This window comes from Rhodamnia argentea, chromosome 7 (genome assembly GCF_020921035.1).
Source record: "Rhodamnia argentea isolate NSW1041297 chromosome 7, ASM2092103v1, whole genome shotgun sequence".
Lineage (NCBI taxonomy): Eukaryota > Viridiplantae > Streptophyta > Magnoliopsida > Myrtales > Myrtaceae > Rhodamnia > Rhodamnia argentea.
In genome coordinates this window covers 1,916,168-1,935,147 of record NC_063156.1, presented here as the reverse complement: position 1 = coordinate 1,935,147, position 18,980 = coordinate 1,916,168, and the positions used below count along the sequence as shown (strand labels likewise).

Below are 18,980 nucleotides of genomic sequence, written 5' to 3'. Positions count from 1 at the left end.
GAACGAATTCGTGAAACTTTGGGTTTCTGGTTTGACTGCAGGTGCTATGGTGGCGGTCATACCCGGCTGACGCGAGTACGCTTGAATGGCTGAAGCGGAATCCGCAGGTGTGCCTTATATGAATGTTTATCCTAGTCCGTGGCTCCAGCTCAGTATTCCTCTCCCAAGCAACGAGTTAACGAATTACTGGACGATTTTTAATAGGTTGTGTGATACTTGTTTTGTTTTGACTCTGCAACTGCCTTCACAACATCTTACCTTTTTATCCCATAGATTTTCTAGCTTAATGCTGTAATTTTAATTCACATCTTGTCAGTTTTCTTTCTGTAGAAGCACCAGAATATCGAGCATGATACTCGAAGACAACAGTATTTTGACATATATTAGGTGGCAAATTTTTGTCATGGAAAGTGAATGTCTTTAGTGTATATTAAATGCTCTTTTGATCAGTATCATTTGATACGATCAATTGATTTTATCTCCATCTGTGGGTGGTTTCTAGTGGTCGATCCAAACCGGTATCCTTTACGACCGGGCATGTTTTTCTGCAATCTGTTTCTAGTTTTGATCGCTATGACTTATGCGGTGTCTGGTTTAGACCAACTTTATGTCCGCATTAGTCTGTTTGCTATATCCTTTTGCATCTCTTTTAACTGGACTCAACATTTATCCTTCTGGATCTCACTTCTGTTTTTTTATTAGGTTGTTAATAAGCTTGACGTCCATCCCAGAGATGATATTCAGGTAGCATCTAAAGAATTAAACAAGTATGGTGGCAAGGGTGATCTCTCAAAACAAGTATTGCCTTCTTTTCCCTTTCTCTAAGGTGGATGGCTGTACAGAGCGTCTACTATACTTTATAGTTTATCGGCCAATGCAAGAGATGCTTATATGTAATAGTTAGGGTATAATTCATTCTCCATGCGTTTACCTCTAAGGAAACGCAAAGCAATATCCTTTTGAGTACCTTCATTCTGAAGGCCAATCATGTCTATTTCCTACACCAGAGTAGGGCTGAGAATCCAAAAGTCAATTTATCTCATATATATCCTTCTGGATCTCACTTCTGTTATTGATTAGGTTGCTAATATACTTGAGGTCTGTCTCGGACGTGGGTTTCGGGTAGCATATGAAAAAGCAATGGATTATGGCATCAAGGTTATGGTGTCTCATTTCCCACTACAAGTATTGCCTCTTTTCCCTTTTCCCTTCCTTCTTTAAGGTGTTCTGTTGCTGTTCTAAGTGATGGCCATAGAGAGCGTCTACGATTCTTTCTAGTTTATCTGCTTCAACGGTCGATATTCAGAAATCAACGTGAGAGTTGGTTATTATGTAATAGTTACGGGTGTGATTCATTCTCCATTCATTTATTTCCAAGAAAATACAGCACAATATCCTTTTGAGCAACAGAGATCACTTCATTGAGAAGGCCAATCATGTCGATTTTCTACGTTAGGGGTTGGCTAAGAGTCCAAAATTCTGTTGCATTTTCAGCAGTCGATCGACTTTCATGGAAATTGTTAATCTTCATAGATGATTGCCATATTTGAGTTCTGTCTGGATTACCCTTAGTCGCAATCTTGTATTGCAGTTTTTAGATGCTCCGGATATACAAAGCATTATTTATCTGTTTACTTTAGTTCTTGCTCTTTAAATTCCATTACTTCTCTCTTCTCTAGCATGACTTTGCTTTATGACTGCGACAGGTTGCCCTGTGTAATAAGAAGACACTCGTGGAAATGATGAATTTAATTGAAGCATCACTTACGTTTGAACAGGTAAGATTTATTGCGTTAGATCTCATTATGTTGCAAGTGCTTCTTGCATGTGGTATAGTGGACCATCAGAGATAAGTCATTCCGTTAGCTTTAATAGTTGATGGTTTATTCATGCTAAGTTGTGTCATGACTATTCTTTTTTTCCATCTAATGTTTATGCTTAAATTTTTTTGTTGCTTTTGTCAGTGTATTATGCTGGCTGGTCCTTGGAAACAACAGCTAGTTCCATCAAGATGGTCTCGTCTGTGGCGTCTTTGCCTGTTGCAGTTGCTGGAGTGGATCCAATTTGGTATAAACTTTGGACGAAAGAAATGGAGACAATTCTGTTGGATAACCTTTGGGGACGGTCAAGGTAGGCATAAGATCACATAGGGATTGGTGGGTAACTGTAATGTATTTGTAGTAGATTAAGTACTGTTGAACAGCTCAGCTTGTTCGAAATTGCATGATGAGAACACAAATTCTCTATTAAATTTACAAAAGATGATCAAGGAATCCTATAAGCTCGTCTGGATAGGGAGAAGATGTGAAATGTACTGCATATTTAAGATTGCCGTGCCTACTGGATTTGCTGCTATGGTCGTGTCGCTACTTTTGTCCCTTAACCAAGTTCATTCCCCCTTCTAGTCTTCTAATGGAAAAAATGCAGTATGTGCTCTTCGCTTTCTCTTTGTTTTCTCCCTGGTTGAAATTTTTCTATTCTAGTAAAGCTCAGGTTGAACTCAGCAGTTCTTGCAGTACCGCATATACTTTCGTTCCGAGTAGTGCTTTTGAGCTCAATATGATTCCGTACTCTCCTTTCACTTGCCGCAAATGCTTCTGAAAGTGGCTTCTTTACTGCTACTATTGGCAAAGACCCTAATGTGGTACATGGCCTAATAGAGTGTAGAGCTTATATGAAGTAGTGAATATGTCAAACTTGTGCTGATACCGCAGCCGGTCAAATCTGCCAAATCTGTGGCAACCACAGGGAAGCTTTCGTTGTGGTAAAATCTACCAAATATGTAGCAACCAAAAGGAAGCTTTCGTCGAGTATGAAGTTTGTTCGTTGCAGTAGGTTCTTGTTCTCAACCACAGATAATAGTCTTAGATTGGCGCTGTGTAATGCTTGGCAACATAAGCGACCCTCTTTTTAACAGGGTTCAGCAAAAGCTAACGTTTCATCCATGACTGCAGCGAGTGTTTCTAGATTGGCACTTGGGATCTCATCTTACAATGATATCACCAGCACATATGCTGCGACACAATGCATTGTTACCTTAGAAGGCAGTGGCTGCTTTGCGTGCTTGCGAACCTTGTTGGTTGCATTCCAGTCTCATGTCCTGGAAAACAGGGTCTTAGGATCTCAGTTCTTAGTCGCAGTCACTCTATATATTCATCTCCTTCGTATTGTTTGCCATCTCACCATGACAGCCTACTCCTTCTCCGAATCCGTCGCCTTCAAGAAGCCGTCATGGCGAGTGGAATATTCTCCTAGACATAATAATAGCCACTTGCAGCAAATGGCCTAAGGAATGCATCTCACCGTGATTACGTTTCTTTTCCTAATTGGGAAGTTAGATCTCTACTAGTATGTATATTACTCAAAATAAATGTATTCTCTAATAACTATGACCAAATTTCTTTCAAATACAAGACCTGTGAATGCCTGACTACCCGCTTCAAGCTTGGGAAACCGAAGTAGTTACCAAATAATATACTCAATCATGGAGGAAGTGACAATAAAACAATCATCATTGCTGTGATTATTCCTGGTTCTGCTGCAGTGTCAATCATATTCGTACTCTTCAGTTACTTCCTTTGGAGAACATATTCGATAATCACTTCACCCTTTAGAACTGCAAATCATTCAAAATGGCACAAGAAGTTTTAAGCTTTCAGGGATTTTGCCCATTCCAAGCCTCTTTTAGAGAGTTGCTGTCTGTAGATGTTTCGGAAAGAGGCTTCCGCTCTTTACTGATTTCGTACATACGATGACAATCTTTTTAAGCTACATTTTTTGTCTCTTTGCGTTATGCGATGGAATGGAAAGTCTAAAGAAAGGCTTTGCAGATTGTCCTGTGGCATTACTTGCTTTTTATTTTTTTTCTTTCCTTTTCATGGCTAATGTCTTGGATGTTTTGTGTTTGGTCAGAAGGAATCAAACCTTTTCTTTTGTCTTTTTAATCGGTTGAGTGATATTATTTTTCTTCCTCTTGTGAATTGGGATGCCAATGCCTCCGATTATTGCGAGTACTAATTTTCTTTTTCTTGATAGAATGTAACAGCATCCTCATTTTGGTTTAGGGGCGCTCCTTTCGTTTCGTCATATCATCGAATGTAACATTTTCTTTTTTTTTTTTTGGGTCGGAAAATAAGAAATTTCATCATTCATTTAAAGTTTGCAACAACATAATAAAGGATTCAGAGCAAAGTAAAGTTAGTACTGGCTATCAAATAATTATGGTGACAATAAAATTCGAACCCTCTATATTAGTGGGGTTGATCAAGCGGAAAAACTATTAGAATCTTGCATTTGAAAAAACATGAGATCTCAGATTGATCAATTCTCGCTTAGCACAATCTTTTAAGACCGGATCATACGGAAGTAACACATTGTGAATCGCTAATTCTAGGATGGATGGCCTGCTCTGCAATTATACCGAGGAGGTAGATCTACTTTGATCCGTGAAAGTTAGATGAAATATCACCTTAAGAGTACAATAGAAAGCTCCCTATTTCACCAATAATTTACTCGTTGGCATGTTCTCCGCCAATCAACTAGGTTCATCAGAAGCAGCTGTGTATGTCAACCTTCCATTTTCTTGAGTTTTATCGCCAAAATATTGGTCATGTACGCCTCCATCTGCAGTGCACAAACAATGAAGACCCATATCAAGCCCACCCACTGAACTTGTAGCCCAATAGGATCCAAGTCCAAAGCCCTGTTGAAAAACATGATGTAAACAACTGAAATTGAATTTGTAATAAGAATTTGGTTCTTCACTTCTTTTTTACATATCAAGCATTCCTTTCTAAAAAGCCTAAATTCGTTACATATATGTATATTCAGCAACCTTTATAATGATTTGGAATCATGTCCAGAATTTATTAAAAAGGGAAGGAGTTTGTTATCATTATGAAACGAGTATACCATCAAAGTGATTGGCACAGTGGTAATTAGGTCACCTGTCTTTCACAAGTTTATGTCAAATAATTATGACTCAAATCGAACATATATTTGACAAACAAAAAACTCAAACATCTCATGTTGGGTGTGGGATCCTTCTGGTGAAGGCTACCTAGAAAGTTTGCTATATATGTTTGCCCCTTTCCACCCTTTTGATTTTACTTTGAATTGTCCGAAGCGGACCCCTGAAAAATTCCCCGTACATTAAACTTGCTTACTCAACTTTTTCTCAACCATCTTTATGCATTTTTCCTTTATATCTATGAAATTGTCTGGAAAGTTTAATTTTTCTGTACATGGCAATAATCAAAATGACAAAATACAATATAAAATTGGTAATTCTAGTGCTTTCGACGCGATGAATTTGGATTCACGCTAATCGTGTTGTAAGAAAATACATGTAGCTTACACTTAATTAGACTGTTATCAAATGCGAATGTATTGTCAATTTATTGACATACAACTAAAATATTTGCCGCAATAATTAGTGTGTTATTTATTTTTATTTTTTTCGATTCTCTGATGCTACTGCAGCGCTTTGATTTGAACAATTTGGGGACGCTTGCTTGGGGGAAAATTTGGTTATTTTGTCTGTATTAGGGGATTAGATATCTGTGGAACCGCTAAAATGGTGATTTTGAATGAGATTAAGATGCTCAGTTTTCGTTGCTTCCTGAGTTGATGGAGGAATTGAGTTAAATTTCTTGGTTGACGAAATAGCTTTGAAGATATGCAGGAATTTCACTGGAAGAAGATTCTAAGGGAACCCATTGTGACAGTTATACCGGTTATTGCGCATATTGCGAATTTAGGAACACTTTAAGTTCTCCAATGGCATTGTTTTAAGATTGGAATTGTTGGATTTTAGAGCTGATCTTTTCTTACTGGCATGCTATATAGCTGCTCTTTATGATCATTAGTCTCGACTAGCCATGCCAGAAGGAAGCATTCTGCCCCTTGCGTATTTTCTTTTGTTCCAATTATTTCTACCTAGTTAAGTCATCTTAAATATGAGACTTTCGAAGTTTTTAACTTTAGATGGTACAATGATCCTAGAACTAGTTTCCAATTGTTGTTCGCTTTCATGTTCTAGGAACATGGTTACTTAGTGCGACATTCTCCTTAATTTTTTACTATGTTAGTATTATGCTCATCTCAGTGTTTTGATAATGATAAATATTTCATAGGTTCTTACGGATCCACCTTGAGATACAAAACTGTTGAGCAAAAAAAGCCTATCGGAAAACATTCTTTCCTGGGTGTGAGTGGAGAGATAAGTGATTTTCAGGAAATTTTGCGTTACCTGAATGAACTCATGTATATACCAATTCATTAAGGTTAGAAGCAGCAGTTTCGTTCTTATTGCCGAATATTTGTTATCCTGCTTCTCTAACTTCACTGCTTTTGACCAAGACTGTTGGTTCTGCGGTCTGTTGCTACAGTCTTTACGATGATATGTGGAATGATGGGAATTTCATGGGGCCTAAAGAGGTCCATAATTATCTGACTCGGGTTATGTACAATAGGCGGAACAAGTTTAACCCACTGTGGAACTCACTGGTGCTAGGTGGAGTTAAGAATGGACAAAAATACCTTGGCATGTGTTGGGGTTATCCCACATCGGTTGTGGAAGGGGCTAGTGGTCAGTTTATAAGTGTGAGGAAAAGTCTCATTCTTTGAGCTAGCTTTTGGGATGAGAAAAACCCCAAACCACCCAATACTGGTATTAGAACCCAGGTTATCAACAAATCTGGATCCAATAGTCACATTGGAGAGATACGGATTGTTGCAACTTTATCCAGGTTAGCATGATTGGTGTGAATATTGAAGATAACCATGTGGCTACTGGGTTTGGCTATCACCTTGCACGGCCAATTCCTTTGCAATGAGTGGAACGAGAACTTGAGTTTCGAAGATGGTGTTAAGCTATTGGAGAAGTGCATGCGGGTGCTTTTGTATCGTGACAGATCTGCAGTCAACAAGCTTCGGGTTCTAGTCTTTTTCTTTGTGGCATACATCCAACCCCTACATTAGAAAACCTGCATTCTGACCCCCTCTTGAAACCACCATTGCCAATTTGGTCCATGCCCTCTCTACCTTTTCACCTAAGCATTCCAACCCACCTGTGATGCATGATTATGACCTGGTTGTACGATGATTAGTGATTGATGACTTTTATTGGTTTGTATCTTAAAAGTTCCGAGATGTTTCCAGACAGATTTGAAGCCTGCATCTCGATGAAGATTAATGAGGATGAATGTCAAGTTGTTTCAAGCTCTGTCCCTCTAATCTTCTTCCCAGTATATTGCTTTTTGAACTTCATTGAGGAACTCCAGATTCTAAGTCAAAATTGGAATGCAAGAGATGTCATACTGTTCTTTGGATAATTTAAAGAATTTTAGTCTTTTATCTTGACTGAAGAGAACTGTTAGCGTTTGAATGGATTTTTTGAGGTCTGCCTTTTTCTTGCTTTGGAGCAATTTCTCATACTTACTGATCTACTTCAAAATACATGTTATAAGCTGATAACATGTACTGAGGACTGAGCATGAAGGGAGTGAAGGAGTGGGCCGACAAGTCGGTTTCATAGTGCCTAGGGCAGACAAGTTGCTTGGTAAATTTTGACAAATAGTAATTAGAACAATTTGGAGAAATTTTTTTTTTTTTCATAATTAAGATGGTGCAGAAGCTTCTCACTGGTCATGTTCCTTATGGACAGCAATTGATCTCCTCCGGTGCATGACTTCTTTTCACACTCTTGTTGCATCTGTCTATGGGGCATTCACATGTTTTTTTTTTTTTTTTTTGCATTACTGACAGTAGTTTGATTTCGAAATATCTAAATGACACGGTGCACTTGACTTGCAGATTTCAAAAATCACTGAAGGAGGAGCAACAATCTTTCCGCCCTACTCTTTGAAAACCTTCTGGGGCTTCGAAGCATATAAGAACCCCGCCGCTGGTGCAGAAGATTCGTGGTGAACTTTGATCTGCATATTCTTACGTTTGTGTAGACCCTGATCTTGCCATGTTGACCGTGTGATGTGATACTTAGAAAATGTAGTTTTAAGAGCTTAATAAAAGACTCAAAACATTTGAAATGTTTAAGAAGTGTTTACATGTTGTTATAGCAATGTATGCATATCATCTTTGGCCGAATACTCTAATAAAACTTCAACTTTAGCTCCAGTATCAATTCTATCTTAAACTTTCTTCATGTCGTAAAAAATTCTCAGCTTTTGGTGCAGTTTCAATTTCAAACTTAACTTTTTTTTCTAGTCTCATAAAAGATCACAAACTTTTACTTGAGTTCCACATCTGTCACTGTCCAAAGTTGCTCTTAGTGATGTAGCATCTTCACGTCACTGCTCTAGTTTTCTCTCAAAATTCATATTCAGGAATATTTTTCGGGGATAAAAATTTCCATGTCAGCATAAACGACGTCTTATTGGATCTAAAATTTGAGTAAAAACCAGAGCAATTAGGGCTGGTTTTCTTCAATTACTCGTACTCTAGAGAGTCTTCCTTTTATCTCGCTTGAGGACCTTCAATTTTATGCCCAGTCTTCAATCTCTCACGTTTGGGAGTCTCTCATCTCTTGCGGCCGGATAGCTCATGCTCGAGACACTCGAACAGCTTGCGTTCGGGAGTTCTCGATCTTTTGGTTGTCAAGAGAAATTTTGAACGGAGGGTTGACGGAGACAAATTTGGGATTGGATATGAGACAATATAAATTAGGGTAGAATTGAGACTAGACCTAAATTTATGGATTCTTTGTGGGATAAAAAACAGCTTATGATAGAATTGTGACTCAACCTAAAGTTAGAGATAGTTTAGGGTAGTAGGCCTACTACCTTTAAATCTTTCAAAATCAAACTCTAGATTATGACGTGAAAAGTACAAATAAAGTGGACGGATGGCGAAATGAAGACACTATCGAGAATCATCCGCAAAAATCGAACACAAAATGCGAGAGCCATCTTCCTCAAGCACCGAGAGCCATAGCACTCAGATGATGCAGCTTCACTTCGCACTCCTGTGACACTCGAGACAATGAATTGTAGGAGGAGCCACCTTGCATCAGTACTTGGTTGGCACTTCTTTGTAGCTCCTTAGCTTTATCTCTCATTTCATTGCCCTTCAATTCCATGACCCTTCTCACCATCTCTGCTACCTCCTCCCTCCGGATCACGCCAGTGTTCGGCCGTATCTTTGGCCGGACTGCCAACTCGAGCTCTTCTACCAGCATCGCCGCGTTCATCTGTTGCTCGGCATACAGCGGCCATGCCACCATAGGCACCCCATTGACCATACTCTCCAAAGCCGAATTCCAACCGCAGTGCGAGAAGAACCCGCCAATAGATTGATGCGCCAAGATCTCGGTCTGTGGAGCCCACATCGGTACCACCATGCCCCGGTTCCGGATTCTAGTGTAGAAGCCGTCGGGGAGATAGCTTGGGGTACCATCGTGGCTGTTTGTCACGTTGAAGAAGTTTGCGGACACATCGTTGTCCACTGGTGGGCGCACCACCCAGATGAATCTATGTTGGCTCAGCTCCAAACCCCAGGCGAGCTCGGACGTTTGCTTCACTGACAAGGTTCCACCGCTCCCAAAAGAGACGTAGATCACAGACTCCATCGGTTGCATGTCTAGCCAATCCATCACCTCACTTTTTGAACTTTGCCCGGCAGGTCTAACGAGCGGACCCACCGGGTAAACCGGCCCCTTGACGACCCGACCCAAGAATTTCTCATTTTCGAGTGCAAGCAAAGTCAACGGCTCGAGATCCTGCCACGTGTTCACTAAGATTCCATCAGCATTCGATATTTCCATCCCAACGCGAGTGAAGCTCGAATTCATAATCCTATTGGTTGGGTCAAGGAATCGGTCCAAGGTATCCTCATATCGGATGGACCGACAGCCCGGGATGTCGAGCGGCCTTTTCATAACACGGTGCTTGTGTTCCGTTTCTTCATCTATATACGGAAAGTGAACTGTGACCGCAAGAAACCGTGCCGTCGATGTGATGAAGACGTACTTTAGCATGTCAAACTCCTCTGCTGTTGCTAAAGCTTCAGTTCCGAACAAGTCAACTATGAGAGCAGTAGGTCGGGACTTCATGGCTGAGATGGCAGCCCGAAGCAAAGACAAAGCCTCACGCATCATGATCATGAGTTGGGTCACAACCGAGGTGGTCGAATCGACAAGGGCGGAAATGTCCACAGGAGGAAGCAATACGAGGTTCAGAGGATTTGGAGTCTGCGGCGGCTTAAAGAGTGGAGATTTGGTGATGGAGGCATCGGCCGCAACCACGAAAATGGTCACGTCAAAGCCATGATGGGTAGCGAGGCGTTTTCCGAGCTCCACCACAGGGATGAAGTGGCCCATGCCGGGGCTAGCAAGGAGGACTGCATGAGGGTTGGTGGTTTGCATGGCTCAATGCTTGGAGAGAAAACTAAGAAGTACTTGATATGAGACTCGTTGTGATGAATTTGCATGAGTTTTGATTGAATGGTACTTATAGGCAGAATTAAGCTTCTATTTCGGATTTCTTTCATGACTTTGTGTATAGGAACCAAGACACACGTTCCATGTTCACATGGAAACCAGTATTGAACCACGTGGTCAACAATCAAACGCCTGCTTTGGCATTTTCCCCGGTCATATTCCTTCACAGGGTCGACTCCACACTAGCCTTTTCGAAGTCGCTTTATCATGAATCACATATAGTACACTTTTTAAGTGGGGTTCATAGCGTAGGTAATGAAGTTCCCAACCTTAAAAATGGGTACAGAATATGGACAAGAGTCCTGCTCGTCATGCCCGGGTGATAGAGACGAGAGCTCGAGCAGGTGAAATTGCTGTTTGGTATGTAGGGAAAGAGTAGAAAAGAAATATTGGGGTTATCCAACGTCGATCGTGAAAAGAGCTGATGATATTTTGGGATGAGAGGTACCCAATATCACTCGACACTAGTATCGTAATCGATGTTACTAACAAATCGGGATCTAACAGCCACATGGGAGATACGAGAGATACGAGTTATTGCTGATTGTTGTTGCTCTGACTCAGTTCTCAATACGTGAGGGAGAGACGAAGCACCATGACTAGGATGGATGAGGATGGTGAGAAAGACACGACCTCCTCGAACTTTCTTGGGTAAACTTTTTTAAGCCAGAAGGTTTTTTTTTTCCCCGACGACCACGGCACGAGACTCATGAAATCCGTGTCCGGTGGGTCTAGTTGGCTTTTGCAAGGATTCAGTCAACGGAAGAGATGTATCTTATACCTCAAATATCGATTGGTGACTAGGAAAACTGTGCACACTTGAAGTTTGATCGGATTCATGAGTGGCATCATGTAGTTTGTTCTCTGGATAGAGCTATTGTCACCCAGTAACGTACCCTCATAATACGTTCTGTGAACCCTTTTGTGAATGACTTTATAACCAACATGCATGACGAAAGTATATAAACCAATTATAGAAGAAGGGGAGAATTATAAAAAAAAATTCTTAAATCTATTCAATTGTGCCAATTCGATTTTCTTTTTTTATTGCCAATTGAGTCCTAAACTTTTTGCTTTTGTGCCTATTTAGTCCATTAGGCCAATTGTTTACCATTCAATTGACCCCAAAAAAAAAAATTTGAAAACTGAATTGGCGCAATTACAATAGATTGATAACTTTTTTGGTAATTTTTACTTGGAAGAAGGTGTGGCACATTTAAGGATTCATGAACACGATATTACATGGTGAAGTTTGAAACGAAGGGGATTTGCGGCTGTAAGATATAGCTTATCCGGTGCTAATGTAGATTACAAAGATGATTTGCCTGTTGTAATTCTAGTGGAATCAAATGTGGGGTGGGCGTGTTAAATGACACAAAAGGACGAACCATTGGATCACGAAGCACTTTGATTGAATCGGCATTTCTAGATGAAGTAGACTGGGAACCCAAAAGACCACCAGTTCATATGCGCTCAGAGCATTTGGGCATTCAATTTTGAGAAAAAAAGGGAGCATAGAAAGTTGCCGAACAAAGTCTTTGTTAAACCTTAAATGGGGTTCACCCCGCTCTCTCTCTCTACAAAGTCTTTGTTAAACCTTAAATGGGGTTCACCCCTCTCTCTCTCTCTCTCTCTCTCTCTCTCTAGAGTCCAATCTAGTCTTTCCTCCACCTCGGTCTTTGCCCAAGAAATAATGGAGGTGGGACATAGAGGGAAAATTGTCACAAAAATCCTGAATCCATTGCATTTTGGGGTTTTGGTCAATTCAATCATACGTATTTTGACAAATTGTCAATTTAATCTTTGTAGCTAATTTTAACCGGAAATTATTGACATAGACACCGATCGTCCTACGTGGCACAATCAATATTGACATGTAAATTTTTTTTTTTTTGAATTAGGATAAATTGGATTGGATTTTGAAGTTTTTTCTTCTACAATACCTCGAAGTGACATGAGCGAAAAAGAGATTCAAGAATCGATTTTCTTTTTATAAGGCATTAAATTACTTTTTTGTTCTTTTTTCCTTTTTACTATTAGGGACCGGCTGGGGTAGTTGATAGCCGGTTGAGGCCCGGTGACCCCCATCGACCACTGGATGAGGGCCGTGAGCCATGCCAGCAGACCCTCGTCCGCGGCCAAAGTTCACTAGGTTTCGGACTTTTTAGACAATTTTTCCGAGACTTAGAACATCTAGAATTGTAGTTCTAGTCCGCCTCCAATGGATTTGATCCTTCTCGATGAGACCATGACCAGACACTTCACCACAAGGAAACACACAATTCTAGTATTTCTTCCTTTTTCGACGGGTGCTTTCCAACACTGAGACACCATCAATTTGATGGTTCAACGATGTAATATCAAGTTCCAATTTCACAAGAAAACATGATACACGAAAACAGCGAACGCATTTTTCCTTTAAAAATTTCAGAATCTTCATATTCAAACAACTAAAACAACAGTTTAGGCACAAAAAGATGAGAGTATTCCTTCACGAATCTAAGACAGGTACAACGACCAAAACACAGGCTGACATTCTATGGAAGACATTGGCCAAAGCGTGGGTCGACACGCAAAAAGGACCAACGGCAAATTAGGCAAATAAACTGGATATGCTCACCGGAGCAAGTCGTGAGGTGAATTTTCCGTGGAGATATGCTGGCAATGGAGGATTCCGGTGGATGAGAGGGAGGACGATATGCCGCTAGTGGTGGGCCCGAAGAAGGTTGCATCTTGCGATATCGAGCTAAGGCGAGGGGTACTGGGCATCAAACATTATCTCCGATCGTGGGTGTGACATCCTGAATTCCGACCCACTTTCGAAGCTTTGAATAAATGAAAGGTCTCATTGATGTATTTCAGTCTAATCTCACTCGGAGTTGATCCCTCTTGAGCAGACTAACCAAATGGGAATGGCTAGCTAGGAAAATCAAGTACGTGGACCTAAGAACTTGATCCTGGATTGACTCTTTGGCCATGAAAATTGTCGAGGGAATATTCTGGACCAATATAGGCCGATCCTAGAATGATTAAGGAACGATTTGGATAATACCCTACGCTTGGATCACGGGTGATTCCGTTTGACCTCGTATGGGTTCCGAACGTCCCTAAATTATTTTCTAACGATCGTGTCCATTGGGACTAGTAATTGACCCTCGCAATTGAATGACAACCAAAGTCGCCATGGCTCGAGAAGTTCTTAAACGTGGTTTTAATCACGGGTCGATACGCGTAACTCCTAAAAGCCGCCCGTTAGTTTGAGATACGCTGAAAATTCTATTGATCGAGATTGATCGCGAATCGAGCTTCAAAATTTGATGTCGGACTTTCGGTGGTCTCAATAAATAAAATTTTTGACGTTTCCTCATCCTGTGTCCTATTCCTTCGCGGTTAGCCCCAAAGAGGTTCAGGAAAACTATATTTGGACTGGGAAATGGGAAAGGACCCATTTGCCCTCGAAAAATACCCCATTTTTCACTTGGATCGAAGGGTATTTTGGTCATTTTTCCCTTTGGCCGAGATTGACTAGTCTTGGTGGGGAGGAAATTATTTTTTTTTCCCCCCTCTTGACTTTGTGGATCCAATAATTATCTTAACTTATATTAATTATTATTTTGGCCCCTTCTTCTTCATTTTTCAAGAGCACACTCTCTCTCTAGCTCACTTTCTCTCTCTACCTCACACTCCCTCACTTGGCCAAATTCTCTCTCTCTCACCCTCCATTGCCGAAAATTCTTCAAGCCGCCGCCGGTGTCGCCTTGGACCGCCGGAGCTTAACTTTCACCGTGAGTCGCCCGGGACCGCCGGATCTTTGGGGGTTTTAGCCGAACAAGAGAGCCGCCGGATTGGAATCAAATTTTCTCTCGTTTTCTCGTCGGAAAATTCATTAGAATTGTGGTAAGTTGGTCCCTAACCTTATATTAGGTACCTAGGGTGCTAATGGACTTGAGATTTGGTAGATTTGGGTGGAAAATTGGTTGTTTTTGGCCATTTTTATGCCTTGGCCGAGAATGAAGATTGGAGGAGAGAGAGAAACCATGTTCTTGAATGAATAGTGAAGTCAAGAGGACTTATGTGGTCAAAGTTGGACCATGGTTACTTTATGCTTAACTATAGTTACTTTATGCTATTATTTAATCATGGTTAGGTTAGATATTGACTCTAGTTAATTTTTGAACCATGGTTAGTTTATATATTAACTAGGGTTACTTTTATGTGACATAAAATTGTTATGCCATGGTACTAATTAAATGTGGCATTAGTACTATAGTTTGGTACTATAGTAGAATTATTTGCACGTTAGAAAATTATTATTGTTTGGCCCCGATAAATTCCCACGTTAGTATAATTTTAATTGCACGTTATTCATATATTGCTACGTTAGCATAATATGGTCGCATGGCGTGGATTGGATACTATGGTAGTATTAATTGATTGGGTAGTTTGGATCAATCTTTGGATTAGTGTGAATTAATCGGGTGATCCCGAATTATTAATTCTCTAACGTGAGCGAATCACGTGGTCCCGATCTATTCTCAGAAAATATGAGGGTCGTATTCAATCAAGTCGTCCGAGGCCAAAGTGAGCCGTATTCGTCCGATTGTCCGAGACCGAGAAAGTATGAAAGTCGTGTTCAATTAAGTCGTCCGAGACCAAAGTGAGTCGTGTTCGACTAATTGTCCGAGACTTAATCCGGTCGTGTTCCTATGTGTCCGAGACCGAGATTTGTGGGTCGTATTCAATCAAGTCGTCCGAGGTCAAAGTGAGCCGTATTCGTCCGATTGTCCGAGACCGAGAAAGTATGAAAGTCGTGTTCAATTAAGTCGTCCGAGACCAAAGTGAGTCGTGTTCGACTAATTGTCCGAGACTTGATCCGGTCGTGTTCCTATGTGTCCGAGACCGAGATTTGTGGGTCGTATTCCTTTGTGTCCGAGACCCTGGAATATATATATAAGTAGAGCCGTGTTCTATAAAGGTCCGAGGCTCATTGTTATGAACTTGTATGATGGCGATGGAGTAACGTGGAATATTCTAGAGTAACGTGGAATATTTTGGAGTAGTGTGGAATATTTTCGGAGTAACGTGGAATTTTCTATGACAGCCTGATGCGTTAAACGCGGGCTTTGGATCAATGTGGATATTTATATTATGGCCCGATGCGTTAAATGCGGGCCCCGGAGCACGTGGAATATTTTATTGTCGGACCGAGGCGTGGAACGCCGAAACGGGAGTAACGTAGAATATTTGAGAAGGTGTGGGAATTTTCGGAGAAAGAACGGAATTTTCTGGAATTAAATTGTGGAATTTTTAGTAAGAAAGAAGAGTTGTTGGAAATTGTTCATTGAAAATGTGTCCGGAGGCACTAGGGCCCTAATATAGGATTAGGGGCTAGCTTACTGAGATTTTATCTCACCCCGTCGTGGGTTCGTTGTTTTTCAGACCCTCCGTCGCAAGTATGAATGACCCGTCTCAAAGGTTCGGTATTCCCCGAGGTAATGGTACCGGGAGAAGATGGGGAGGCTGTAGAGCCATCGGATGCGGAACAGCCACCTGAGCTTGACGAGGATGAGTTGGAGGCGAGAGATGATATAGTATCGGATAGCGAGGACGAGGCCTAGGGTAGTTGGCCTCTTGACTTTTGCTGGCTGTTTTATTTTGGATGTATAGTAGGCTTCGATCACGTAATCTTTTTTTTGTTCTAGTGGTTATAGGCTTGTACAGTGGCCTCCGAAGCCGTAGGTTTGGAAAATTGTATAGAACGTGTGGATATGTATATAAGTTTGTTTTTACAGTCCCAAGTCATCGTGATGTTAATTGTTTACGTACGGGGATTCGTTTTTGCTTCCGCATGAATTAGTTGGCCTTTGGATCCTGGAGAACTGTACATAAGTGTGGCCAGGTGGGATGTCGACGAGCTCGCAGGGTTCGGGTCGTGACATCCCCGTTTGGAGTGGTATCAGAGCAAGGTCAGCTCGATCGAATGAGATTGAGACTTGGAGTAATAAGGAGTGATGACTTGGGGACGATTAGATACTGGGACCCTTAGGATAAGCCATTGATTTCTGAATCTTGAGGATTATAGGCTTGAACTTGTATTGTATTCTAATGGTTCTAGTATCGTTTTGTTTTATTGGTAAACTTGGGTGATGATATTATTGAGGTTTATAAGTGAGCAAACAGGAAATTGAGGAGCCATAAGTATGGATTTTGAGGTTGTACATGTGGTTGAGGCTAATAGAGGATTGCTTTTGAATGAAGGGTCGGTTGGATTATATGACTATGATTATGGTTTGTCAATGACTCAACTTGAAGAATATGCTAGAACATAGGCAATGGATCTATGAGACGTGACAATCATTGGTGGAATTAGAGATCTTTTGTGGATAAGAATTGATCCGGAAGCGACTATGGTACGTCGAGTAACGAGGACAATCATGCAGTGCAGGTGTTTGTGGCATTAAAACGAAAGTTGATGAATGTGCATGCATGAGCTTTTCACGATTGGACTTAATAAACTGTCACTTGGTATGGGACAAGTGACGGGATACCTATAAACCGTAATGAAGCATGATATGGGTCGTGTGGAACGGGACTCTCTCCGTAGAAATATGGCTTAGGACAACCTGTAACGACCGGGTCCGATGAGGGCGGGGAGTGATCGCCGGGACAAAGAGGTCCGGACAAAGAGCGGCTCCCGGCAGGCTTCTAAGATAGCAAGGAGGCAGGAATGACCCAAGTCATAATTTGAAAGTGAGAATCTAGGTATCGGGTTGAGTCTGATTTTGGTTAAGACATGTAGTGTACGGAGTTGATCCTCATATTGAATTTTGCGGTGGCATGACATTTGTAATGACGCCTGTGATTGGCATGGTTGAAAGCTTCATGCTTAGCAGTGGATGCCGTTTGAAAGGAAAAGTGATGTTTGCGATTGGCCCGTTGGGCATATTTTATAATTGGTATCGTGTGATTGTTATGGTTAAGGTCTAACTAAGAGATTAGACAGTTGAGGAGTTTATACTCCAATGATCCGATGCCCGTTGAGATTGAGATAGCCTGTTGTGATTATGCTAGAGTGGTAGATACCTCTAGATTTGTGGCGTGAACGATTGAAATGGCACTTTGAGTATTTGCTTGGTGCCGACCTAGTTGCGTTTTGGCCTAGTTAAGGTTTGCCTAGTAATGGGCTGTTAATTGAGAAGTTTCATCGTTGAGGCTTGCTTATTGTGTGATTGTTGCTTAAGGATGATTTGAAATCCTTGGATAATGGACAACTAGCTGAGAGTTGTTTGAGAACCACTGGATGGTTGCTTGCTAGTGATGAATGATGAGATGAGCAGCCTGAAATTGCTAGGCTTGAGTAGATGACTCAAGTTTTTGATTCCCGAAGAGAATCACAGTGGTTCAAGTGATATGAGAACCTAATAAGGTTGATCGACCAACGTACAGTCGCTAGAGGAGCACTTGGCTCGTATATGCAAGATATGAGAACATCCAAGAATTGAGTAGAGATGAGCGACTGGAGTATAAGTACTGGAGGAGAAAATGGCTCGATTTGTTAATTATGCAAGACCCAAGTGGAATAAGGGATCGCGAGAATTCTAAATGGAAATGAGAAAAATTAATGGGTGGACAAACTCGAGGGGGAGCTGCCATTGTGCCTAAGTCACTATGGTGACAGATATTAGTGCTGCTGAGTTAAGTGATGGAAGTCACGAGAAAGGTGACTATGAGTTACTCATTTCTGAATTGAAGGCGTGGAAAGAACCACAAGGGCTTTGAATAGCTTGTGAGGTGGACCACAAGGCTGAGGTCAACTAAGGTTCGATAGAGAAAGTGAATTTGAAACCGCCTCCCTCCGGATTGAGGGTTTCGTGAGAAAACCTTAAAAGTTTTGGGTGCACTAAAGAAAGAAAGTGACCCTGGCAGTTACTAGCCTTAAGAGGCCGTCGATGATTGGTGAAAGATCACTAAAGAAAGGGTTTTTCCTTGAAGGCATGATATATGCTTGGATTGTCTTCGCCAAGTTGTCCAATAGAAAGTACCTTTATAAGGTTACTCGAGAACAAGGACTGTCTGAACTTTAATAGCTTTGCAAAGATCCGAAGGCGATCCACCAATACAAGACAAAGTTCTCGAAGCTGTCTACGTGTACTAAGGGTGGTCAAGGACCCTTTGAATGAAACGTGAAGTCCGTGAGGGGATTGAAATTCGAAAGTCTTATGACTAGTTGTTACCCTAATTCTAAGGAATGATAATGGGTCATAATGAATGAAGTGGATGATCGGAAGAGGAATAAGCAATAGAATTTTTCGTTCACGGATTGCGAGTAAGGGAATTTTCACTTATGGAGCACAGAATGTGCCGGGGAGGAATGGCTATTACCTTGGCGTATGGCTTGTAATGAAAGATTGACGTTTCTTCCCCGTCACGGGGAAAAATTATGGAAAAAGTTATGTCAATAGTCTGACTTTGTTGATTTATACGCGATTGAGTGAGGTTGAATCGGGACCACTAGAAGTGGTAT

The 18,980-nt window shown here is 41.1% G+C and overlaps 2 protein-coding genes, 1 long non-coding RNA gene and 1 pseudogene across 3 annotated transcripts in view; 2 read left to right on the top strand and 2 right to left on the bottom strand.

Moving 5' to 3' along the window:
• LOC125316033 overlaps positions 1 to 737 on the bottom strand; it is a 92,693-nt gene extending 91,956 nt beyond the window's left edge. Inside the window, exon 1 of the long non-coding RNA XR_007199338.1 lies at positions 665 to 737. This is a non-coding gene — a long non-coding RNA (uncharacterized LOC125316033). The remainder of the gene's footprint in view (positions 1 to 664) is intronic.
• LOC125315838 overlaps positions 1 to 1,983 on the top strand; it is a 121,756-nt gene extending 119,773 nt beyond the window's left edge. The window contains exons 6-7 of the mRNA XM_048281822.1: positions 1,081 to 1,185; positions 1,707 to 1,983. Coding sequence (XP_048137779.1) covers positions 1,081 to 1,185; positions 1,707 to 1,853 — 252 coding nt within the window. The 3' untranslated portion in view covers positions 1,854 to 1,983. The remainder of the gene's footprint in view (positions 1 to 1,080; positions 1,186 to 1,706) is intronic.
• A 4,155-nt stretch (positions 1,984 to 6,138) lies between these two features.
• LOC115728336 lies at positions 6,139 to 8,021 on the top strand (annotated as a pseudogene).
• A 911-nt stretch (positions 8,022 to 8,932) lies between these two features.
• Positions 8,933 to 10,381, bottom strand: LOC115728331 (UDP-glycosyltransferase 72E1-like). The gene has a single exon (XM_030658682.2). It carries the CDS (start codon positions 10,379 to 10,381, stop codon positions 8,933 to 8,935), a length of 1,449 nt encoding a protein of 482 aa, XP_030514542.1.
• Positions 10,382 to 18,980: the final 8,599 nt, after the last annotated feature.

Excerpts from the sequence above, each read along its gene's own strand:
- LOC115728331 (XM_030658682.2), bottom strand. The coding sequence starts at position 10,381 with ATGCAAACCACCAACCCTCATGCAGTCCTCCTTGCTAGCCCCGGCATG.